Source organism: Anabas testudineus, chromosome 13 (assembly GCF_900324465.2).
Source record: "Anabas testudineus chromosome 13, fAnaTes1.2, whole genome shotgun sequence".
Classification (NCBI taxonomy): Eukaryota; Metazoa; Chordata; class Actinopteri; order Anabantiformes; family Anabantidae; genus Anabas; species Anabas testudineus.
In genome coordinates, this window is record NC_046622.1 from 2,661,594 (window position 1) to 2,680,586 (window position 18,993).

Genomic DNA, 18,993 nt, shown 5'->3' on the forward strand with positions numbered 1-18,993 from the left:
CAAAAACACAGATGATTGTGAGATGTCAGGGAGAGTGAGAGTGAATACAAAGAAACCTCGGAGCGGGAGAAAATTACAGGGGAAAGAAACTATCAGAGACAATGGAGCAAATGGAACGTTTGATGGAGGGAGGACACTGAATGGTGTCGTGACAAGACATGGTGATGGGGGGGCAGGAGCTGTGTACAGCTGTGACTATCAAACAAATATCAAGCAGCCACTCTTAAAGCCTGTATTGACATGTTGGCGTCGCCACCGTCAGCACTGAGACGCCAAACGACTTTAAAGAGTAATGAGAGCAGCGGAGGGCCAGTGAATTCATGTTGTCACGTTATTGTGCACTTGTGAAGCTCGTCTGCCGCACACCAGATGGCTAAAAATGGAAAGTGGATAAAACAGAATAAAGAACAGACGAGCAGTCAGATGAAAATCAGGGCCCGAGGAAGAAAGATGCTGCTCACACACGAGGACGGCTACCTGAAATAAGCTTCAGGACTTTGAAATGGCACCGTTGACATGTTTGCTGTCAGCTCGTGTCTGCAGGAGAAGCATTTAGAAAAGGATGTCATCAGCAAACAAACTGCAGCACAATTCATACACCACCTGCGACCCGATAGCACCAACAGGACAGATGTGATGGAGGAGACAGTTACTGAGCAGGTATACTATAAAATGGGCTGGTGGCCGTGAAGTTAGAAGAGGCACAGACAGAGACTGCTGAAAACTCGGAGCTCCAATCAAAGCTTCTGGTATGTTAATACGAGAAAGAAGCAGCTGAACAACAACACTGATGGTTCACTAACTGGTCACCAGCACAGACAAAACATCGTGGACAGGCTCACTGACAAACCAGCAAGTTTAGAGAAACACTGGCAGAACCAAACACAAAGTTAAGCTGGAAAACAGTAAGAAGCTCCTAAAGGCATTAGAACAACTGAAATAAAGACGCGCCTTCTACATGAGATCCTGCAGGAAACTGCACACGTCAGGCAGATTGAAATGTTCCCAGTTTACCAGAAGTGAAGGAAACAAGCTGAAGGCGTCATAAGAAGTCCAGAGCACACATGTACATCAACAGCACAGCAGCGGCTGCCTTCATAACGAGCTGCTGCTCTTTGATGAGTAGTTTGATGAAAGGATGCAATCAAGTTCTCCACCTCTGTCAAAGTGACGGAGCTTTAATCACAGGCGCTCACTCATTAATACCTCTGACTGATGAGTGTGCTCACTACAGTGTAAGATGTGTGAAGGTGTATTTACTGGAGCGAAAGTAAAGTGAAAGTAAAAGCATTAAAATACTTTTTAAATAATATTTTTTATACTTTTCAACTCACACAATCTGCTTAAAGAGAACTTGTCACACTGACCGTCGTCTTGTTATGAACATAAACAGCCTGGATCGGATCTGTGTCAACGCCTGTTTAGTAATTCTAAAGTATAAAATACTGTACTTTTACTTTAATTCAATGTGCAAGTTTATTAGTTGTCTTTGTTTCCTGAGCTTCACTTTCCTCTGACCTGCTCTCAAGCCCCTGTGGACCTGACCTTGAAGCATGTCTTTACCTTTAATGTAACTTAGTACTAATCTCTTTAAGAAGCAATTTAACTGAGACATAAGCAAAATGTTTTATTTCTCAGAGGCTCCAAACATTTTATAGATGTAGTCACTAGACACTGTAATGGCCTTGAATTCTAGTTATATCATAACTACAGTTATTAAGCAAAGCTCCTCAATGACAGATGAAGGTACACATCCAGCCTCCGGCTCCATCCATCTGTGCTCAGTTTCTGTTTCTGGAGTCAGCTCCGTCTGTCCTGTGTTGTTCAGACTCCAGCATCAGGACCTTGTGTGCAGGTGCTGGTGTGAAGACACACTGAAACATGTAGTAAATACTGAACTGACCCTGAACCATTAATGCAACCTTCCACCTCATCACCCGGTTACCAATCACTGAGGTGTGTTACAGCAGTGACTTATAACAAGGCTGTGCTGCACATCAGCACCACAACACATCCCAGTGTGACCCCTGCCAAGGTCAAATCTCACAGCAGTATGTTTAAACAACAGAGGTGACCTCTACCTCTGAAGGTATGGTGAAGTCTACCTACAAAACGACCAGTTTTGTCTCAGGGTCTTTCACTTTATGACCTTCCAGGCTCCACAATGATTTTCTTATCATTTCTGTAGATGGAAAGCAACACACGATGCAAACTCCACACTGAAACGTTCCAACTGAGCCAAACTGTTAATATTATCTACACTTCTTTACACGTGTGCTGCAGAGAAGCATTCTGCAGTGGAGCATATTAAAAAAACCGTATCCAATCACAGCCTGTAATTGTAAAACCAGTCTGTATGTTGATGTGTGGATTTCTGAGATGTGGCAGAAAACATTTTCCTCCACAGTGGTGACTTATTTCATTCTGAAAAACTTGTATTGAAGCGTGCACCGGCCTCCCTCTCTAAGCATGCTGTCAAAATGAGTGATCGTGTGAGTTTTTATTCTAATTATTAAACTGTTTCCATCCTGACAACATGGCTGTAGCCTGGTGAAGAAAAGACACGGCAAAGGGAAAATAGCAGGTATGGATTTTACTGGATGAATTATAGATTAATCCCAGCATGCAAATGTCCTGGGGTGTGTGTTCCTCTTCTGAAGTCCTCGGCAGATTGATGCCTGCGTGTGACCCACAGGCCATTTCATTGCCGTTCGTCACGGACTCGGTGGAGCACTTCGCTCTCAGTCTACCACCATGGGATGCATACACACATACAAACACACTCATGCTCTCAACAACATCCACCCACCATAATAATTAGAAACATATCCACAGAAATACACCAGTTACACTACAGTTCATATCAATATCCTATTATTTACACAATCTATATCACACCCTCTGCCTCTGTTCACTTGCATCTTAAGAGTAGTTATGATCATAAAATCTATATCAGCCTTTATGTGAAATCTATCATCAGCATGCAGGGTTTCCCCGTCTGCTCTGCAGCAGTTGCCATTATTAGGGTGTGTCTGGGGAGCATTACAGTCTTCAGTCTGTGGCTGCAGGAGGTTCCCAGTCCACTGCTGCCTTAGAGCCAGAGCACCATCTGCTGGTCAACCCGACCTCCACAACAGCCTCATGTTGGAGCTGTGGAGAGTGGAGAGGCCAGGGTGTGGTGTGCTGATGATGGATATACATTAAGACCTGCTGTTCAGCATGAGAAAGAAAGAAACAGAGAATTCTGCTGCATCCATTAGGATTCATTTAACATGCACATGTTCTGTAGATCAGGGCCAGAGAGTCTCCAGTCAGGGGGCCCGGCTGATGTCTTATAGTAACATGTGATAACCACAGTGATGCAGAAAAACAGAATTTAACATCAAAGCTGGGCTCCATCGGAGCTAAATAAGCAGGTGGTTGTTTCTGCCGTCTGTTATCGACACTGTCGTCCTCAAGGTGTCATTTCAGTTCTGTGCAAGAAGACAGAACCGTTGTCGCCTTCTGACAGTGAACACACACCCGCAACCTGTTAGGTCACGCTGTCATGTCGGCCCTTCAGGCTCAGTCTGGACACCACAGTGGAAGAAAAATGGAAACACGATTCGATTGTGCGGCTGTGAGGAAGCAGAGGCGCCTTGTTAATTGTCCTGTCCAATGACATTTAGCCACTGTGATAACATTGGACAAGAGCTAATGCACCATGGGAAATAATGTTTACTTCTCTGTTATGAAACCTGCTGTTCCTCAATTGTTTCCTGTTTATCTGCTGATTTGTTTACTCTGAAACAATGATCAGGGCGGCTGTTGCTGAGGCAACCGACGGCCTTCCTCTGCAACCGTACAAACAATGGAGCGAATCATTCCACATCCACTGATTAGTGCTGGCACTGACACAAACAGCCGCATGCTGAGACGATGACAACAGCAGATTTACAGAAATCACATTAAATCACATTAGTGCTGTAAAATTATATGTTACATAAAATTACTTTTTCAATTATTTCATCTCAGTTTTTCACAAATAAATCATCAATATGTCCATTTTTAGCAAAGAAAAAAGAAGAATGAAGGATTCTAGGAAGAGGAAAGGGAACAGAGAGGAGAAAGGAGGGCACGTTAATGGAAGAAGATGAAGATGTTTCAGTGTCAGTGGGGTGTAAATCAATTTAGAAGCTCAGTGTGCAGCTATCTGTGTTGTTTTCATGTGATACATCACCTTAACCACGGCTTCTATTTGTTGTACAGTCACTTCATGTCTCTTCTTGATTTGCTGCATCGGAGCTGTGCTTAGTTCAAACCTTCTAGCGACCAAATTAATGTAATGTAATTAAAACATGCACAGGTGGGAAACATGGAACCCACTTGCTTATAGCAGATGTTTGTTGTTCATGTGACGTTAGCTCCAGCAGCTGGACGTTGTGGTGACAGAGTCTGGATCTGAAGTGATGCTGAGTGTCACAACTGTCTGTAGTTAACACAGTCACAGTCGACCCTGTGAGCGCTCATTAGATCTAATTAGAGGTGTTTTATCCAAATGTGTTTTAGTTTGTTCACTGTAATAATGACATTTTATGTGATTCTACATATCTGTTTGATCAGAGCTTGTTGCTGAGTTCCTGAAGAGCTGGTGCCGACATGGATCACTCCGAGTGCTGTTGCAGTTTTGATTTCTCTGATCTGGGAGGTGGGATCAGCATTAAACAGATAACAGATTAAATAATGTCCCCTGACGTGCTGCGAGGCTCCTCGTGACAGTGAGGATGATGGATGCTGTGGTTCTGGTTTTTAATGAGAGTCAGATGAAATTTCCCCAGTTTTATGGATGAATGAATAAAAAGTGCTAATAAAGCGTTCGGAGAGAAAACAAGTTGCCCGGGTGATTTGTCTTGTTGCTCTCAGTGGTCCTAACTCTGAACGAGGAGAAAGAACATTAATAGTGAGAATTTTAATCCAAACAGATGCATCTGGATCTATTATGTGTGTAACTGTAATGATAACAAAATCAGAATACATCTTAACAATAATACACAATTAAAGTGGGAATAAGGAGGAGGTAGTTTGAGAGCTGTCACCTGTGATGTCACCTTGTCCGACCTCTAGCTGCCGTTTCCCTTCTGTCTTCCATTAAACTGGTAAATTGGATAATTAAAGTATGATTCATTTTAAATGCTGTAGAAAGCTATTACAGGAACTCTTTAATTAGATTTTCATTTCAGCTCAGTGTAATTTGGTATTTAAATTAGTATAAGTTTGTTGAAACCACTTCTGTTCTCTGTCATCCATCGTTTACACTCTTCACTACACACACAGCTTTAAAATGCAAAGGGACGTCTTTCCAACTGATCTGTACACTAAGGTGCTCCAAGTTCAGTTTATGGCTGAGATATGTTCGACAGACGTCAGCAGCTGCGTTTGCTGCATGAACACAGGCGACATTGGTCTGAACTGATCCACTGTCCTGGGATCAACAGGAGCAACAACGTGCTTTTTATCTCAGCCAGAGGACGATGAGGAGCGGAGGAGCTGACACTGTGATGCAGAGAGGGGGATAACTGTGAGTGTGTGTGGCAGCTGTGCACGCTGTGGGGAAACCACTAAGCATCTGTTTTACGCTCCACACACACAGAGTGATGTCGTAGTCCACCTGTTTGTCCCTGAATGTCCAAACCTCCACTCTCTGAGCCTAAATTCACATGTAAAGTGACATTTTAAACGGCTACTGTTACGATTGAACTAATTGAACTCTTTAGTTCTTTTGCCAGTGAACCAGAGTTTAATGATTATTGCAGTAACACATTATTTCTTAATTTGACCCTGTTAAACTGTCTGAACACGTCAGCGTGCTGCTTCTTAAATAACACGCTGTGACAGTGTAATGAGTTTTGTCTTGGTACCCATCATAAATGCAAAGGCCTGTAATAAAATCAATATACAATCATTCTTTTCAGCATAAACTTCACAAATCATGAACATTTCATTCAGCGGCTGCGACAGTTGTTTTGATCACAGTCGGTGTCATCAGCAAGAAAAACAGCATCTCCACAAACCTGTAATCTTATTTCTGCGGCTGCACCTCCACCAAACAACGTATAACCCAGCAGCTCTATTGATGATATTTCTGAACAATTTCATAAATTACAGATATCGGATGTGGCAGGCTGCTGAAAAACAATCACCACATGGCCCCAGGGTTCCTTATCAGTTATATAGCTGCAGTTTCAATTTCCTCTATCAGAACAAAACACACACAAAGCTGCAGTCCATCAAAAAGTAAACTTTAAAAAACACACATGAAACCTGAACTCTGTGTGAACGTCTATGTGCTTTACTGTGACACACAGGTTTTTCAACTCTTGTCTTCAGCAGCTGATCATCACTGCGGCGTGAAGCTGGTTTTTATTTGGCATTATGAGCAGCTCAGCACTGCAGCAGACCAACATGTGGCACTTTATACAACTCAGTCTCCCAGCATGCTCTGCTTCCAGCTGCAGAGCTCTGAACAGACGAGGAACAGCTTGTTAGAAGCTCCAGGAAACCCTGTGGGGAGAGGATACAGAAAACTGGAAGACGCAGTTCGATCCCTCCACACGACAGCAGCCTGCGCTGCTGATGTGCCTTTGAGCAACACATTGACTTTCCTCCGGTTTCATGTTTCCTGCTGCACAAACAAAATCCTTATGTTTGATCAATTATTGATGAAGTAAACAGGGTCAACTTCAGGTTGTAGTTTTATGCTGAGAAAGGAAAATTCTTCAGATTTCTTTAACTGAATTTTAGTAAATATTTTAGAAATCCAACACATTTAACAGTTTTTTTCATCTGCCTGGTAAATATTTGAATAACTAAGTTATGAACATCATGTGTTATCGGCAGGACTGGCCTCATGCAACACTTCTCTTATATTTACTGTTACCATGGCGACTGAACAGATGCAGCAGCTGCTCCTGGCTCCACCAGACGCTAACGTTAGCATAGCACTGTCCAAGCTTTACGACATCATCAGCCTCATCCTGAGACAGGAGTAAAGGGCTTTTATTGTCTCTGGTGATTTTAATCAACCCGTCGAAGATTATCCTTCCTAGAAATAATAATGATAAAAAGCGTATAGGCCATCAGACAGCAGTGGAGCAACATTACAATACAACAATGCTGTGATGGAGGAGCTGAGAAGGCGTTAACAGGAGTTAACACTGTGTCCATTCACTGCATACAGGAACAGTCTCTGTCCCGCTGTCCTCCTGCTCTGACAGAAGCATGTCCATCAAAAACCTGTGAAGCCGTTCTCTGACAGCTGAGTGCACTAATAAAACCTCCAGAAACACTGCAAGAGAAAAGTAGAAATAGAGAAAGAGGGATGTTATTTTTCTCACACCTGCCATTTTAACTGGGAGAGTTTCTGTTCTGCAAACTAATGAGTGAATGAACTTCACTAATTGAGCCGGGTGTGGCAGCGTCTTCCCCTCGGAGAGATGCTGTTTGTCCATTTCTGTCTCTGCTGTCAGGAACAGTGGAGAGAGGAGGGGAGTGATTGGCTTTGTGCCGACAGCAAAACATCTACACAGGCAGAGTGACACTCGTTCACTCTTTAGGGGCTTTTGCACTAATGTAAAATGAGTCACTGGCAGCAAACTATTTGGAATAACTCTATTAACGTCTCTAACCAGCCAGTGGAAACATTTCCTTCCCAAAGGGTTTACACGCCTCGCCCTCGGCCTCTTTTATGAACCGACTGATCCAAAAATAGTTTCAGACTCAGCAAACTGCTGCTTCTGTAAAGATGTAGAAGTTTTAACACACACACACACACACACACACACACACACACACACACACACACACACACACACACACACACACACACACACACACACACACACAGACTCAGAGTGGTAGAGGAAAATATTTTGGACAGCTTTTAGCTTTTGTGCACTGCTGCCAAAAGAAAACTTTATTCTGAACAGGAGCAAAAACAGTGAGACGTGCAGCAAAGATCCTTTTAAATAAAAACATCTGTCAAAATATTAACCGACTAAAACCTGGACTCAAGTTCTCTGAAATAATAAAATCTGATTGTGGAAGAAATGTTAAAATGCTGATAAATGACTTTTGTTTGTTTCACCAGTGTATCTGCATTAAATTCAGTCAAAATGTTTCTAATATTAAAACTTGAAAGTGATGAAATGAAGGTTTTAAACCTCCTGACGGGAGTCGAGTCCTGATGTTAACGTGTTGAGGCCCCTGATCCTTCAAACATCCATCCGGCTTTAGAAGGAGTCACATACTGTTCACACACAGGTCTTCACCGTGTTTCATATCCTGACTTGCATTGTGAATATGGGATCTTATACACAAAGCTGTGAGCCGAACTAAACTACGTCCAATCCGCTCCCTTTGCAGGTAGACTCCAGTCAGGCTCTCTGAAACCTACCGACGCCCCCCCTCAGTCCTCATCAGTGCCTCTGTGTCCACCAGGCTCCCCTCTCTTACCACACACACCTTCTCCAAGCTCTGGGACACACAAACACATCTGTCGTGGAACGTTTAACAGTGTTGACAGAAGGACGCCTCTGTGCCTCAACACCCAGTCATCACCTGTACTACATGTACTGTACTGATTGTATCATCTAATATTATATATTATTAATATTCGCCCCCCCCTCTTTGATATTACCTCGACTTTAATGTCATTTTGAATTTCTTAAGATCCTGTTGCTCCTGCTGTTTCCCTACTAGAGTTCACAGTGTGTCTGTAAACCGTGTTTTAGACTTTATATTTCTATGTAAACACAGTTAAAAGCTCACTGCTGAATTATGTTATAGGATTACTGTGGCTGTTTTTCCACACACACACACACACACACACACACGTTTTCCCTTGAGAAGCAGTTTAAACATTTCTTTGGCAGCTTTGCATTTGTTTGTGCTTTGGTTTTGCTGACGTCATCCTGCAGGGAACTTTCTCTGGAGGAAGAACTCTGTTGAGTTAAACTGAAATTTAAATCACAGCTGGTCTGTTCGAGCCACATGCACCACATCATCCAGGAACAGTAAGTGACCCACTACTGGGAGTTTGTTTGGTTTTGGTTTGCTGTTTCTACTGAGTTTTGTTTGATGCTGGACATTATGGGACGGTCCCACAGGAAACTAAAGATTCACATCATCAACAGAACTTAACCACCAGATAAAGGCTCAGTGATCTAGAATAAGTTAAATCCTGCAGTAGCCTGTCAGATACAAATAATATCAACTTAATTAGCCTGAAAAAGAACTGATCTGCTGACAGCAGAGCTTTAAAGCTTTTCTCCACTGTTAAATAGCAAATAAACTTTGCACTGATTCACCAGTAGAGCGCATGCTTTCAAAAAAAGCTGTGGGCCTGACAGACTTTCATTCTGAAGTATGAACGTTTAGTGCAGTAAGTTATTTTAATATATTCAAACTCACATTTATCAAGGTATTCCTCAATTAACTTGTTTTAGACCATCATACATCCAGCCCAGGTCAAAAAGGACCCATGTCCATTCCCCGTGTTATTTCTTGGCACTGTCAATTTAATTGAAATTATTATTACAGTATTTACCATTTAACTTTAACAAAAGCACGTTAAGTTACCTGTCGTCTTTTACCTTCTGTAAAGGGACAGAGGGGAACCTTCATGACAACACGCGCACCTTCAGGTTCCAAGAGAACAGTGAGGAGCCTCTAACTGTGCTCCTCTAATTCACACAGATATCTAACCATGACTGACTGACGTGTATGAAATCCCCTAAAACTCATTTTACTTATTCTACTTATTCATTTTAGCGTTAAACTCCCACTACATGAAGATGGGACTTCTCAGTCCACCTGAACATCTGTTCATGTGTCTGTTGTCTATTTGCTCAGGCTGAACTAATCTGTCACAGAAGTTTAAATAGTGTAAAAATATGCTAATGTGACATCACACCTGCAAGAACAAGTTAAAACCAGAAGGATGACGTGAAACTCGAAGCAGTTTCTTGTGTAACGTTGTCCTTTTTTTTTTTTTTTTGCATTTGAACAGTGAGTGGATCCAAACTGTTCATGACCGATTCTTGTTTCTGCAGAATAGTCTGTCATTCATTAACAGCAGATCACACACACACACACACACACACACACACACACACACACACACACACACACACACACACACACACACACACACACACACACACACACACACACACACACACACACACACACACACACACACACACACACACACACTCGAGTAAAGACATGAAGCCAAGCGTAGGTATTTTGTAAGGAAACTTTTATGTGTGCTTTGTGAAACTCACTTATCATTAGAGACAGAAGGCGTTGCAGTTTCCAGTACAGCAGATAAGGTTTGATATTAAAGAGTACAAAAAAAAGGAAAATCACAATTCCAGAGTTCATCTCTCTCCAACCTCACAGGGAAAAAAGAGAAAGAAAAAAAAAGAAAGAGAAACGAGCTTTTGGTCCAAGTCTTTTCTTCTCACTTCCTTCCCTGTCTGTCCCTCCCCCCCCTCGTGTCCCTCTCCACAAACATCTGTAATCCTGTTTAATTTAGACAGGGAACTTTGATCAATGCCCACAGCTTTTCTCTAGAAGTCAGATATTCAACACATCATGATTGCATAGTTCTTTTTTTACATAACAATTTCCTTTTTTTATATTTTTCTCTTCACATAGTGGAATGTTTACGTAAAGATCCCTTCCTGATCCTTATCCTGCCTTCTTACTCGCCCTAAATGTTTTTCCCTTGTCTTGAGAGAAAGATGAAGGGATGGAGGGAAATGGGAGAGAGGAATAGAGAGGGGGACAGGGCTGAAGCCACCAATAGGCACGTCACCTTTTTTAAACCATTTTATTCATTACTTCCATCATTTTTTCCAAAAATCACGAGGGGAGCTCTCCACAGTGCAGTCGCCTAAAAATCCAGGAAGAACCTTCATTCAGCCAATCAACAGCATCCATGACAAGACGTGTGTACGTGTATGTTCTGGTGTATAAAACAGGTCTAACTTTGACTACTACAGTCTTAGCTCTCAAATAAATGTATAGTTTATATTTAAATAAGCACCTGATCCCACCCCAGGAGGAGAAAAGATGAGACAAGATGCTGCTGCTGCTTCCTGTCATGGGATTTATACGTACACTAGCCTCAACTTCATGGCTACAGACGTCTTCCGTGAGTATTTTCTGTTGCTAAAACAAATAAAGAAAAGACTTGTGGAAGCTCAAACTTATCCACTGGTGAAACTGCTCTGTTGATTTATTTATTTTAATAAATGTCACTCTACTCTGCCCTACTGGAAAGCCTGCCATCGATTATTCTTTCTTTATGTGTGTCATCCTTCACACTGAAAAAATAAGTATGTACAGCGGTGAGCCCCACCCTCGCATCCGGACCGACCACCGGCTCCCCCCTCCCCACATTCGAACCCACCCGCCACCCACCTGCTCTAGAAAAGAATCAAAAACAAAGACAGGAGGAGGAAAAGAGCTGAGGTTAGAAGGTCACCTTATCCAGCAACGTGGGAATTATGGGTAAATATCTCATTTTATCTCTTGTTGGTTAACCCCACCCCCACCCGCCCCTCCCTCCCACCCTGCAGGATCTTTCTCTCTCTAGGATCTAATACACAAACCTCGCCAGTCGCCAAGTCAAACCCCACACCGGCCCACCTGACGCCCTGAACCCAGCCTGGCAAGAAGAAAGAAATTATAATAAAATAAACAAAAATTAGCATAAGTATCAGATTAGCTTTTGCCCCCCACCCCACGCCACCCCTCCCCAAGTCCTAACACCTGTACCTGCCCAGTTTGACCCCACAAAGGCAGAGAGGGTGAAGCTATCAACCTGCACTACAGAGTGTCCTCCTGCTCTACAGCTGCCCCTGGACGTGCCCGTTCACATCAACTCCACCTGATGACGTCTACACCTGCACACACTCAGGGGCACCGCACAACCACCACTCAAATCTTCCAAACATTTGATTCCTGGCGTCGTCTTCATGCACAGCACAACTCTCTACATCCCTCCCTTCTTCCTCCTCTCCCTCCAGCCATCCACCCCCACCCCTCATCTGTCCAGCCCTCCTCTTCCTCTCGCCTCCTCCTCTACAGGTCGCTCTCTCCGTACAGTGCGGTGGAGAAGGACATGTAGTCGAGAGCTCCGGGGATGGCGTCGGGGCCTGTGTATGGCGCCATGCGAGCGATGCAGTACTCCGCCTGGTCGGGGGGCAGCTCCCTCCTCAGCTCATCAGCTGTGATGTAGTTCTGATGGAAACAGAGACGGTAGTTTAATTGGAAGTTTTAGGTAGTTTACTTTGGGGAGAGGTGTAAATTATGTCACTCACCTTATCAGCAGCCAGGATCTTGAAGGAGGCGATGACCTGGTCTGCGGTGTCCGTGTCGGTCGTTTCCGTAGACATGAAGTCAATGAAGGCCTGGAAGGTGACGGCACCGGTTCCATTGGGGTCCACTATACCCATGATGCGAGCGAACTCGCCATCGCCCTGGCAACAGACACACAACAGGTTAACCGAGGAGAGAGGGCGGTTTGTTCTCAGACGACGTGAGACACAGACAGAAGATGGTGTAGAGAACTTAAAGTGTGCAAAACATCAGGACCACCGTGAAACAGACAGAACCAGTTAATAGAGGAAAACTGTGATGGTGGTCGTCATGTTTTATGTGTCACACTTTGATGCATGCAGGTCTATACGTGACATTTTCACGGGTTAGTATCAATGGGAAACACAGATGAGGGCACTGAGGACACACAGATATAAATATATTGTCAAAAATATCGATCAACTAGAGCACAAGTGCAGCAAGTAGAAAAGCAACACAGATGTGACAGAGTAAGACAAGCAAGAGGATCAGGGAGTCTGCAGGTGTCGAGTCAGGTTTAGGTATTGATGGTTTAGAAATATTGATAAATATAAAAAATATGATTTAACTAAAGGAAAATAATGAACATTCTGATCAGCAGTCATTTAAGGATTTGATTTAGGAGGCTGTTGGACCTGCAGACACCCTGTGAGAGCATCACGCCAGCAGCAGTACCAGGCTGTTTCCTGTAGAAATGAGTAGAGCCCGGAAATCATCTGAGACCATCTGTCCTGATCGCTTCTGTGGGTCGCCACAGCACAGCAAAGGCCAAGGGACGGGAGTTGACAAAGATGTGGCAGAGAGGAGGAGGAAGAGGAGCAAAGAGAGGATGAGAAGACAGAGACGGAAAGAGCCATGAACAGAAATACAGATATAAAAAAGATACAGAGAAAGTGAGTCGTGTTTGGAGAGATGAAATGAGAGATAAAAAAGTACAAACAGTTAACAGAGAAAGTCTCGGAGCAAAGTAAAACCTGACAGACAGACGAGGCGTGTGGTCTGTTCAGAGAGGGAGCCTGAAGCAGCACAAAGCAACAGAGACCCCCGGTGGACAAACAGGGACACAACAACTCTGACTGTCTTCATGCCGATGGACTCGACCCTGCCTGAACCTGGAGTTTATCAAGAGCCACAGAGCAGGAGCAACGACTGATCACTGAGCAGTTTCAGAAGAGATGAAGAATGGAGTTTGTTAAAGTAACAAAATGGAAGCAACAGATGGAAGATGTTCTACTGTATTTGTTGTTAAATTGAACTATTATATACTACTATATTAAACATGTAACACACTAATTAAAAGACTCCATTTGTCCATTTCATAGCACAAACTCAAGTTGATAAATCTTTCACCATTTCTAGATACTATGTGCTGAAAATGTCAGACTGTGAAAAACAGACATTATGACAGAGCACACGTTTTTTCATTCACCATACATTTAAAAGACTAAACAATATCTTTTGGCCTAATTCAACATATGGACGAGCCGATTGTGACGGGCAGTGATCTCTGCTCTGCTCTCCTGCTCTGTGGTCTGACAAACACCAACTCTGTCCCTCCGTCCGGTCCTGAAGGCTCCTACCTGCTTGTCGTTCTCCACATCGTAGCCCAGACTGATCAAACAGGCCTTGAACTCTTCGGCCTGCAGGGCACCGCTGTGGTCCTGAGATTGGCCAAACACCCAGTGACATCATCATGAGGATAAACCAATCACAACACAGGGATGGTGGTGGACCCACAGCATGCAGGGAAAAGATGAAGACGTGGAGGGTGGAAGGACAGACAGATTGACAGACAGACAGACATTCATGGATGTTTAGACAAAGTTGGCACAGAGAACTCTACAGGCAGCTATGATGAACCTGTGAAGACCCACACACTGGAAATCTGTCGCACATGCACGTGTCTGTGTGAGACAACATCTACAGCTATGTATGAAAATGCATCATGATGTAGAAACGTCATTATTCACAAACAACTTTTGAGCTGTGGATGAGTTTGTGACCACAGACAGTGGTAGATGGTGAATGAAGGATGTGTCTTTATCATATATATGACAAAGTTTAACAAGAACACAGGAGTGAGCTGGTTTTACACATAATGAAGATTAATCCTCACATGAAAACACAAAACGCTAAAAACAGGAGGTCAAACCATCCGACTGTTCTTATTCCACACATTTGTAATGAATCTGGAGGTAGAGGTGCTATTTTCCTTCAGGTGCATCATCAGTGCACGTGTACGTATCTGTATATTCACTGGGATGATGCATGTATGTGCCAGCGTGACAAACGCAATGACACATGTACAATGTATATACGTAAAAACACACGTTTACTGAGCTGTGTAGAAAATTAAGCATTTTAGATGTAATGGTTAAAAGGTAGTTTCTGCTTGTGTTCTTCACTGATATATGATATATATCAACATATAAGGTTGCTCCTCAGGTATGACTGCACTAAAACAATACCAACAGAAGGAAAGAGGAACAACTTTAAGGATAGAAAGTATAAAAGGAGTCTAATGAGTAAGCCGTCAGCCCAATTTGGGCCCCTGACCTTGTCAAAGTGGTTGAAGGAGGCACGATACTCGTAGAGCTGCTCCTGGCTAATACCCTTGGCGTCACGCGTAAGGATCTGGTTCTCGACCTCATTGATGGTTCTGGCGATGGTGGTCAGCAGCTGCTCCCAACCCACACGGAGATGCTGCAGGAAAGAGAAGGGGGGGGTTACAAAACATAAATAAATAAGAGTGAACGGTGACAGAGTCCAGATTTAAAGCTGGTTCAGAGGAAACAGAGGTAATTTTACAAATAACTGTAAAACAAGAACGTAAGGGCTACACTCAAGACTCTAATCGAGGATTGAGGTGTGTGGGCAGTACCTCCATTGTGTAGGAGGTGTACTGGTTGTCGAAGATGAGGGCCTCTTGGATGTGCTGGTGGAATCCCTCCAGCTTGTTAATTTCAGGCATGTAAGACATGATGCTCTGCTGGTACTCCTTCAGGTGGGTCAGCTGGTCCTCCAGAGTGCCGTTCATTTCAATGGATATCCTGCCAATTTCCTGCCAACACAAACGCGCAGTATTTACCACCTTGACTTTATTCTACATATGCAGGCTCTGAAATTTTTACAGGGTATTCTGAAGCTTTCACACAGCTCACAGCCAGGAGCAGCTCAGTTTTAAAAACCATCCATGTGCAGCAGAGGACACTTGGAAAATGAAGTACTTCACCTTTTCTGCAAGACTGTTAGTGGCCTGAGTTTTTTTAGTCTGGGATTTATCCCAACTATGGAAATGGTTATAAATAACCCCAACGAAAGCTCATGCTATGTTCTAATGATTTAAAACTCAACCCTGAAAACTGTGACAAACCACCCACAGCTGAGGAAAGATGAACAGCTTCAACATCACACTGAGCCCTCGGACTGATCCATTACCTCCATTTTCTCTTGTATATAGGCTCCGACTGCATTGGCCTGAGTGGCAAACTTGGCTCTCAGAGTGTCGTTGGAGTTCTGCTTGTTGAGCTCATCCTGCAGGGCGCTGTCACGCAGCGGAACCATGGCCATCGCCTGAAAAGGCACACACGTACATTAGAAACACAACTGTAACAGAAAGCACCTGTAGTTGCACCTGCACACACGAGGCAGCAGCCGGAGCAGGTCATTAAACCCACTGGCATTTTGGGGCTCATGTCAAGTTGCAGCTCGCTGCAGTTCAGTTTGTAAACTTTGCTTACTTGACCGCATCGTTCTAACAGTTCTCTTGAAAATGATTTGCAGATATTATAAACAGTTTTGCATCAACAAAAGATCAATGCACCATATTTAGGATTTATAATCTGTCAAAAGAAAAGACAAACGCGTCATAAATGGGGGCCTACCTTTTCCCATTTGTTGTCAATGCTCTCAGGTGTGATGGAGGTGTAGGGGTTAGCTCCACTCAGCTTGATGCCGTTGCTCTGGGCGATCTTCTGCACCTCAGCCTGGATGGACTGAATGGCTTCCCGCTCCTTGTTGGCCTCTGGCAGGGTGGACTTGAACTGCTCGTGGGCTGTGATCAGACCCTGAGGGAGGAAAACATGTTGCTCTTACTACCAGTACAACACAGTGTTTACTAATTTATCCTATTATACACCAAATTCCTCAGGCTGCATCCTTCCTCTGCAATATTTTAGCCTGTATATTCTTTTCAGATGTTCTCTGTCCTGTATCCCGTTACCTGGATCTCTTCAATATTGTGGACGATGAACATGTCCTGCAGGTCCTCCATAGCTCCCTCCATCCAGTTGTTGAAGGGTGCTGCTCTCTTGGCGTACTCCAGGTAAAGCTCATCTATCGACTCCAGCTGCTTCTCTGTCCTCTGTTGGAGGGAAATATTTTATTAGAATAAACTTCACTGACTTTATGACAAGATTTAAATGTGTGGATACTCACAGTTGATCCAGAACGGAGTGAATACTCTTTTAGTATTAGAGCCTTTTTCTCAGTTTTTCTATTAAATCTTATATGTGATCAGACGGCCCGGTATCACACACACATGAAAACACAGACTGAGTCGTACCTCCAGTGACTCTTTGCGGCTCAGGGTGAGGGCTCCCAGGACGTCCCACTGATCACAGATCTTCTGACAGCGCGCGTTGACACTGGCGGAGTCATAATAGTCAAGCTCGCTGGAAAACACAGAACAGAACCGATTATATAGCTATAAATTATACACGACTCATTCACAAAAAGGCAACAGGGTTTTCTCTGATCTCGTGCTTCTTTAGTGTTACTTTAAATTTTGTTTTAACACCCGACCCATTATGTTCACAGCTGTTTATTCTCCTCACTTCAGCTCCTGTGCGATGGCAGCGATCTGCTCGACTCTGTCCTGATGAGCTGCCAGGTCGCTCTCAAAGGCCTCGTGTTTTCGTAGCAATGCCTTGACTTCTGACAGGGTGGAGGTCGCGTAGTCTTTCTGAGTGAGCATGGCCTCCTTACCTGCATGTGAAGAAAAGAAAACTTTCACTTCTATTGTTTTCACTTAAAATACATAAATTCAAAACAGCAGAATACATCTGCTTCAGGTGAGTTTTGTCCTTTAGGTTCTGTATTTTTTATACTTTTTGTTGAACTGAGGCATGAATTCTGCAAAGCAAGCGCGGTGGGAATATGCTGTACTGTATGAGTTTGTTTGTGCCATTAAACATTTACACACCATCGGTCCAGGATTCGTGGATGGCAGCCTTCTGGTGGAACTTCTCAGCCAGGTGTTCCAGTCTCTCCAGGCGTCTGATCTCACTGAGGATCCACTCCTCGTAGCCCTTTTCTGCTCCTTCCAGAGTGTGCCACGCTCCGTTAATGTCCTGAGAACAAACAGCAGGATTTATTTCATATTTGACAAAATACACTCAGAGTGGCTGGAGTTTAATAAAACACTAAATTCAAATGTTTAACAGAATCAGCACATTTCAAATTTACACATTTTATTTATCTGAGCAACACAGAGGACTTCTACAGACTGTGTCTAAATACGTACAGACATCATGCGTCCTTCTGATGGCATGAAGGCAGGTCTGTTGCTGAGTCGCAGTTTAGTCTGCAGAGTGTTGAAGCTGATCTCCAGCTGACATTTCTCTTGGACCTGAAAACACAGACGTCGTTAGGGCACAGATTCAGTAAATAAATAAATAAAAGCATGGGAGCTTTACTGAACCTTGGGGGGTTTGTGGACACAGCGGTAGTCTCTGAAGTCCTCCTGTTTCGCCTGCATATCATTTACAGTCTTCTCTTGGGTTCGGTTCTCCAGCCAGGGGATGGTCCGGCGGATCCATTCTAGCAGCTGAGACAAACAGAGAGAGAGTAAAGTCAGGAACGTAAACTGAAGCGCAGAAATCTAATGGGATGTAAACGTGCTGAAAAGTCATGTATGTTTTGTACTCACGTCACTGGCCAGTTTCTCGTAGTCCTCCATCATTTGCTCGTTCTCCTGGTTGACGGCCAGCACTTTGCAGATACGATTTGCAGCCGTTTCAGCCTAACAGGAAACACTGTGATGAGTAGAGCTTACAGACAGGGTCCACTCACTGTGCCCAAAGCTTAGTGAGAACCTTCCCTGTAGTCACATTTCAACAAGATGCTGCACGCTGAAGTCACTACACATAAACTACGTGTCTACAGCTTATTATTAGTACCTCACCCTGGACTTTCATTACTCTTCGCTGTTCAAATTTGTGCGTACACACTCCACACACAGGCAGTGAATTGGAATAAATCTAAACACAAAGTTAAGCATTCAAAAGGATTTCATTGGACTAATTAAATCATGCTCCCATTGCTGACTGTTAGTTCGATGTGTCAAAATCAATCAGTGTCTGTGTGGTTTAAAGCTCCATGCGTCTCCTGTCACAACTCAGGAGTCAGATCACACATCTAGTTACAGCTTCATGTAGCGTTGTAGTCCACATCAGCCTAGGATATTACTCTACTGTACCACTGGAATAGAACATAAATAAACAGAACACAGACTATAACAAATTGATTTAAGTTAATTATTTGTTCTATCAGACATATCCAACATGTTTTTTTTTATATTTTTCATTG

General features: G+C 43.5%; 1 protein-coding gene across 2 annotated transcripts in view; it reads right to left on the bottom strand.

The window, feature by feature from the left end:
- Nucleotides 1-12,003: 12,003 nt before the first annotated feature.
- The window catches only part of actn4 (actinin, alpha 4), a 42,905-nt gene continuing 35,915 nt past the window's right edge, over nt 12,004-18,993 (bottom strand). For both annotated transcript variants that reach the window (XM_026370774.1, XM_026370766.1), the window contains exons 9-22: nt 18,335-18,427; nt 18,107-18,232; nt 17,930-18,034; nt 17,609-17,756; nt 17,241-17,391; nt 16,970-17,078; nt 16,628-16,768; nt 16,290-16,472; nt 15,844-15,978; nt 15,287-15,466; nt 14,962-15,108; nt 13,986-14,066; nt 12,369-12,527; nt 12,004-12,288 (exon numbers count right to left, since the gene is read on the bottom strand). In XM_026370774.1, coding sequence (XP_026226559.1) covers nt 12,130-12,288; nt 12,369-12,527; nt 13,986-14,066; nt 14,962-15,108; nt 15,287-15,466; nt 15,844-15,978; nt 16,290-16,472; nt 16,628-16,768; nt 16,970-17,078; nt 17,241-17,391; nt 17,609-17,756; nt 17,930-18,034; nt 18,107-18,232; nt 18,335-18,427 — 1,917 coding nt within the window. In that variant the 3' untranslated portion in view covers nt 12,004-12,129. The remainder of the gene's footprint in view (nt 12,289-12,368; nt 12,528-13,985; nt 14,067-14,961; nt 15,109-15,286; nt 15,467-15,843; nt 15,979-16,289; nt 16,473-16,627; nt 16,769-16,969; nt 17,079-17,240; nt 17,392-17,608; nt 17,757-17,929; nt 18,035-18,106; nt 18,233-18,334; nt 18,428-18,993) is intronic.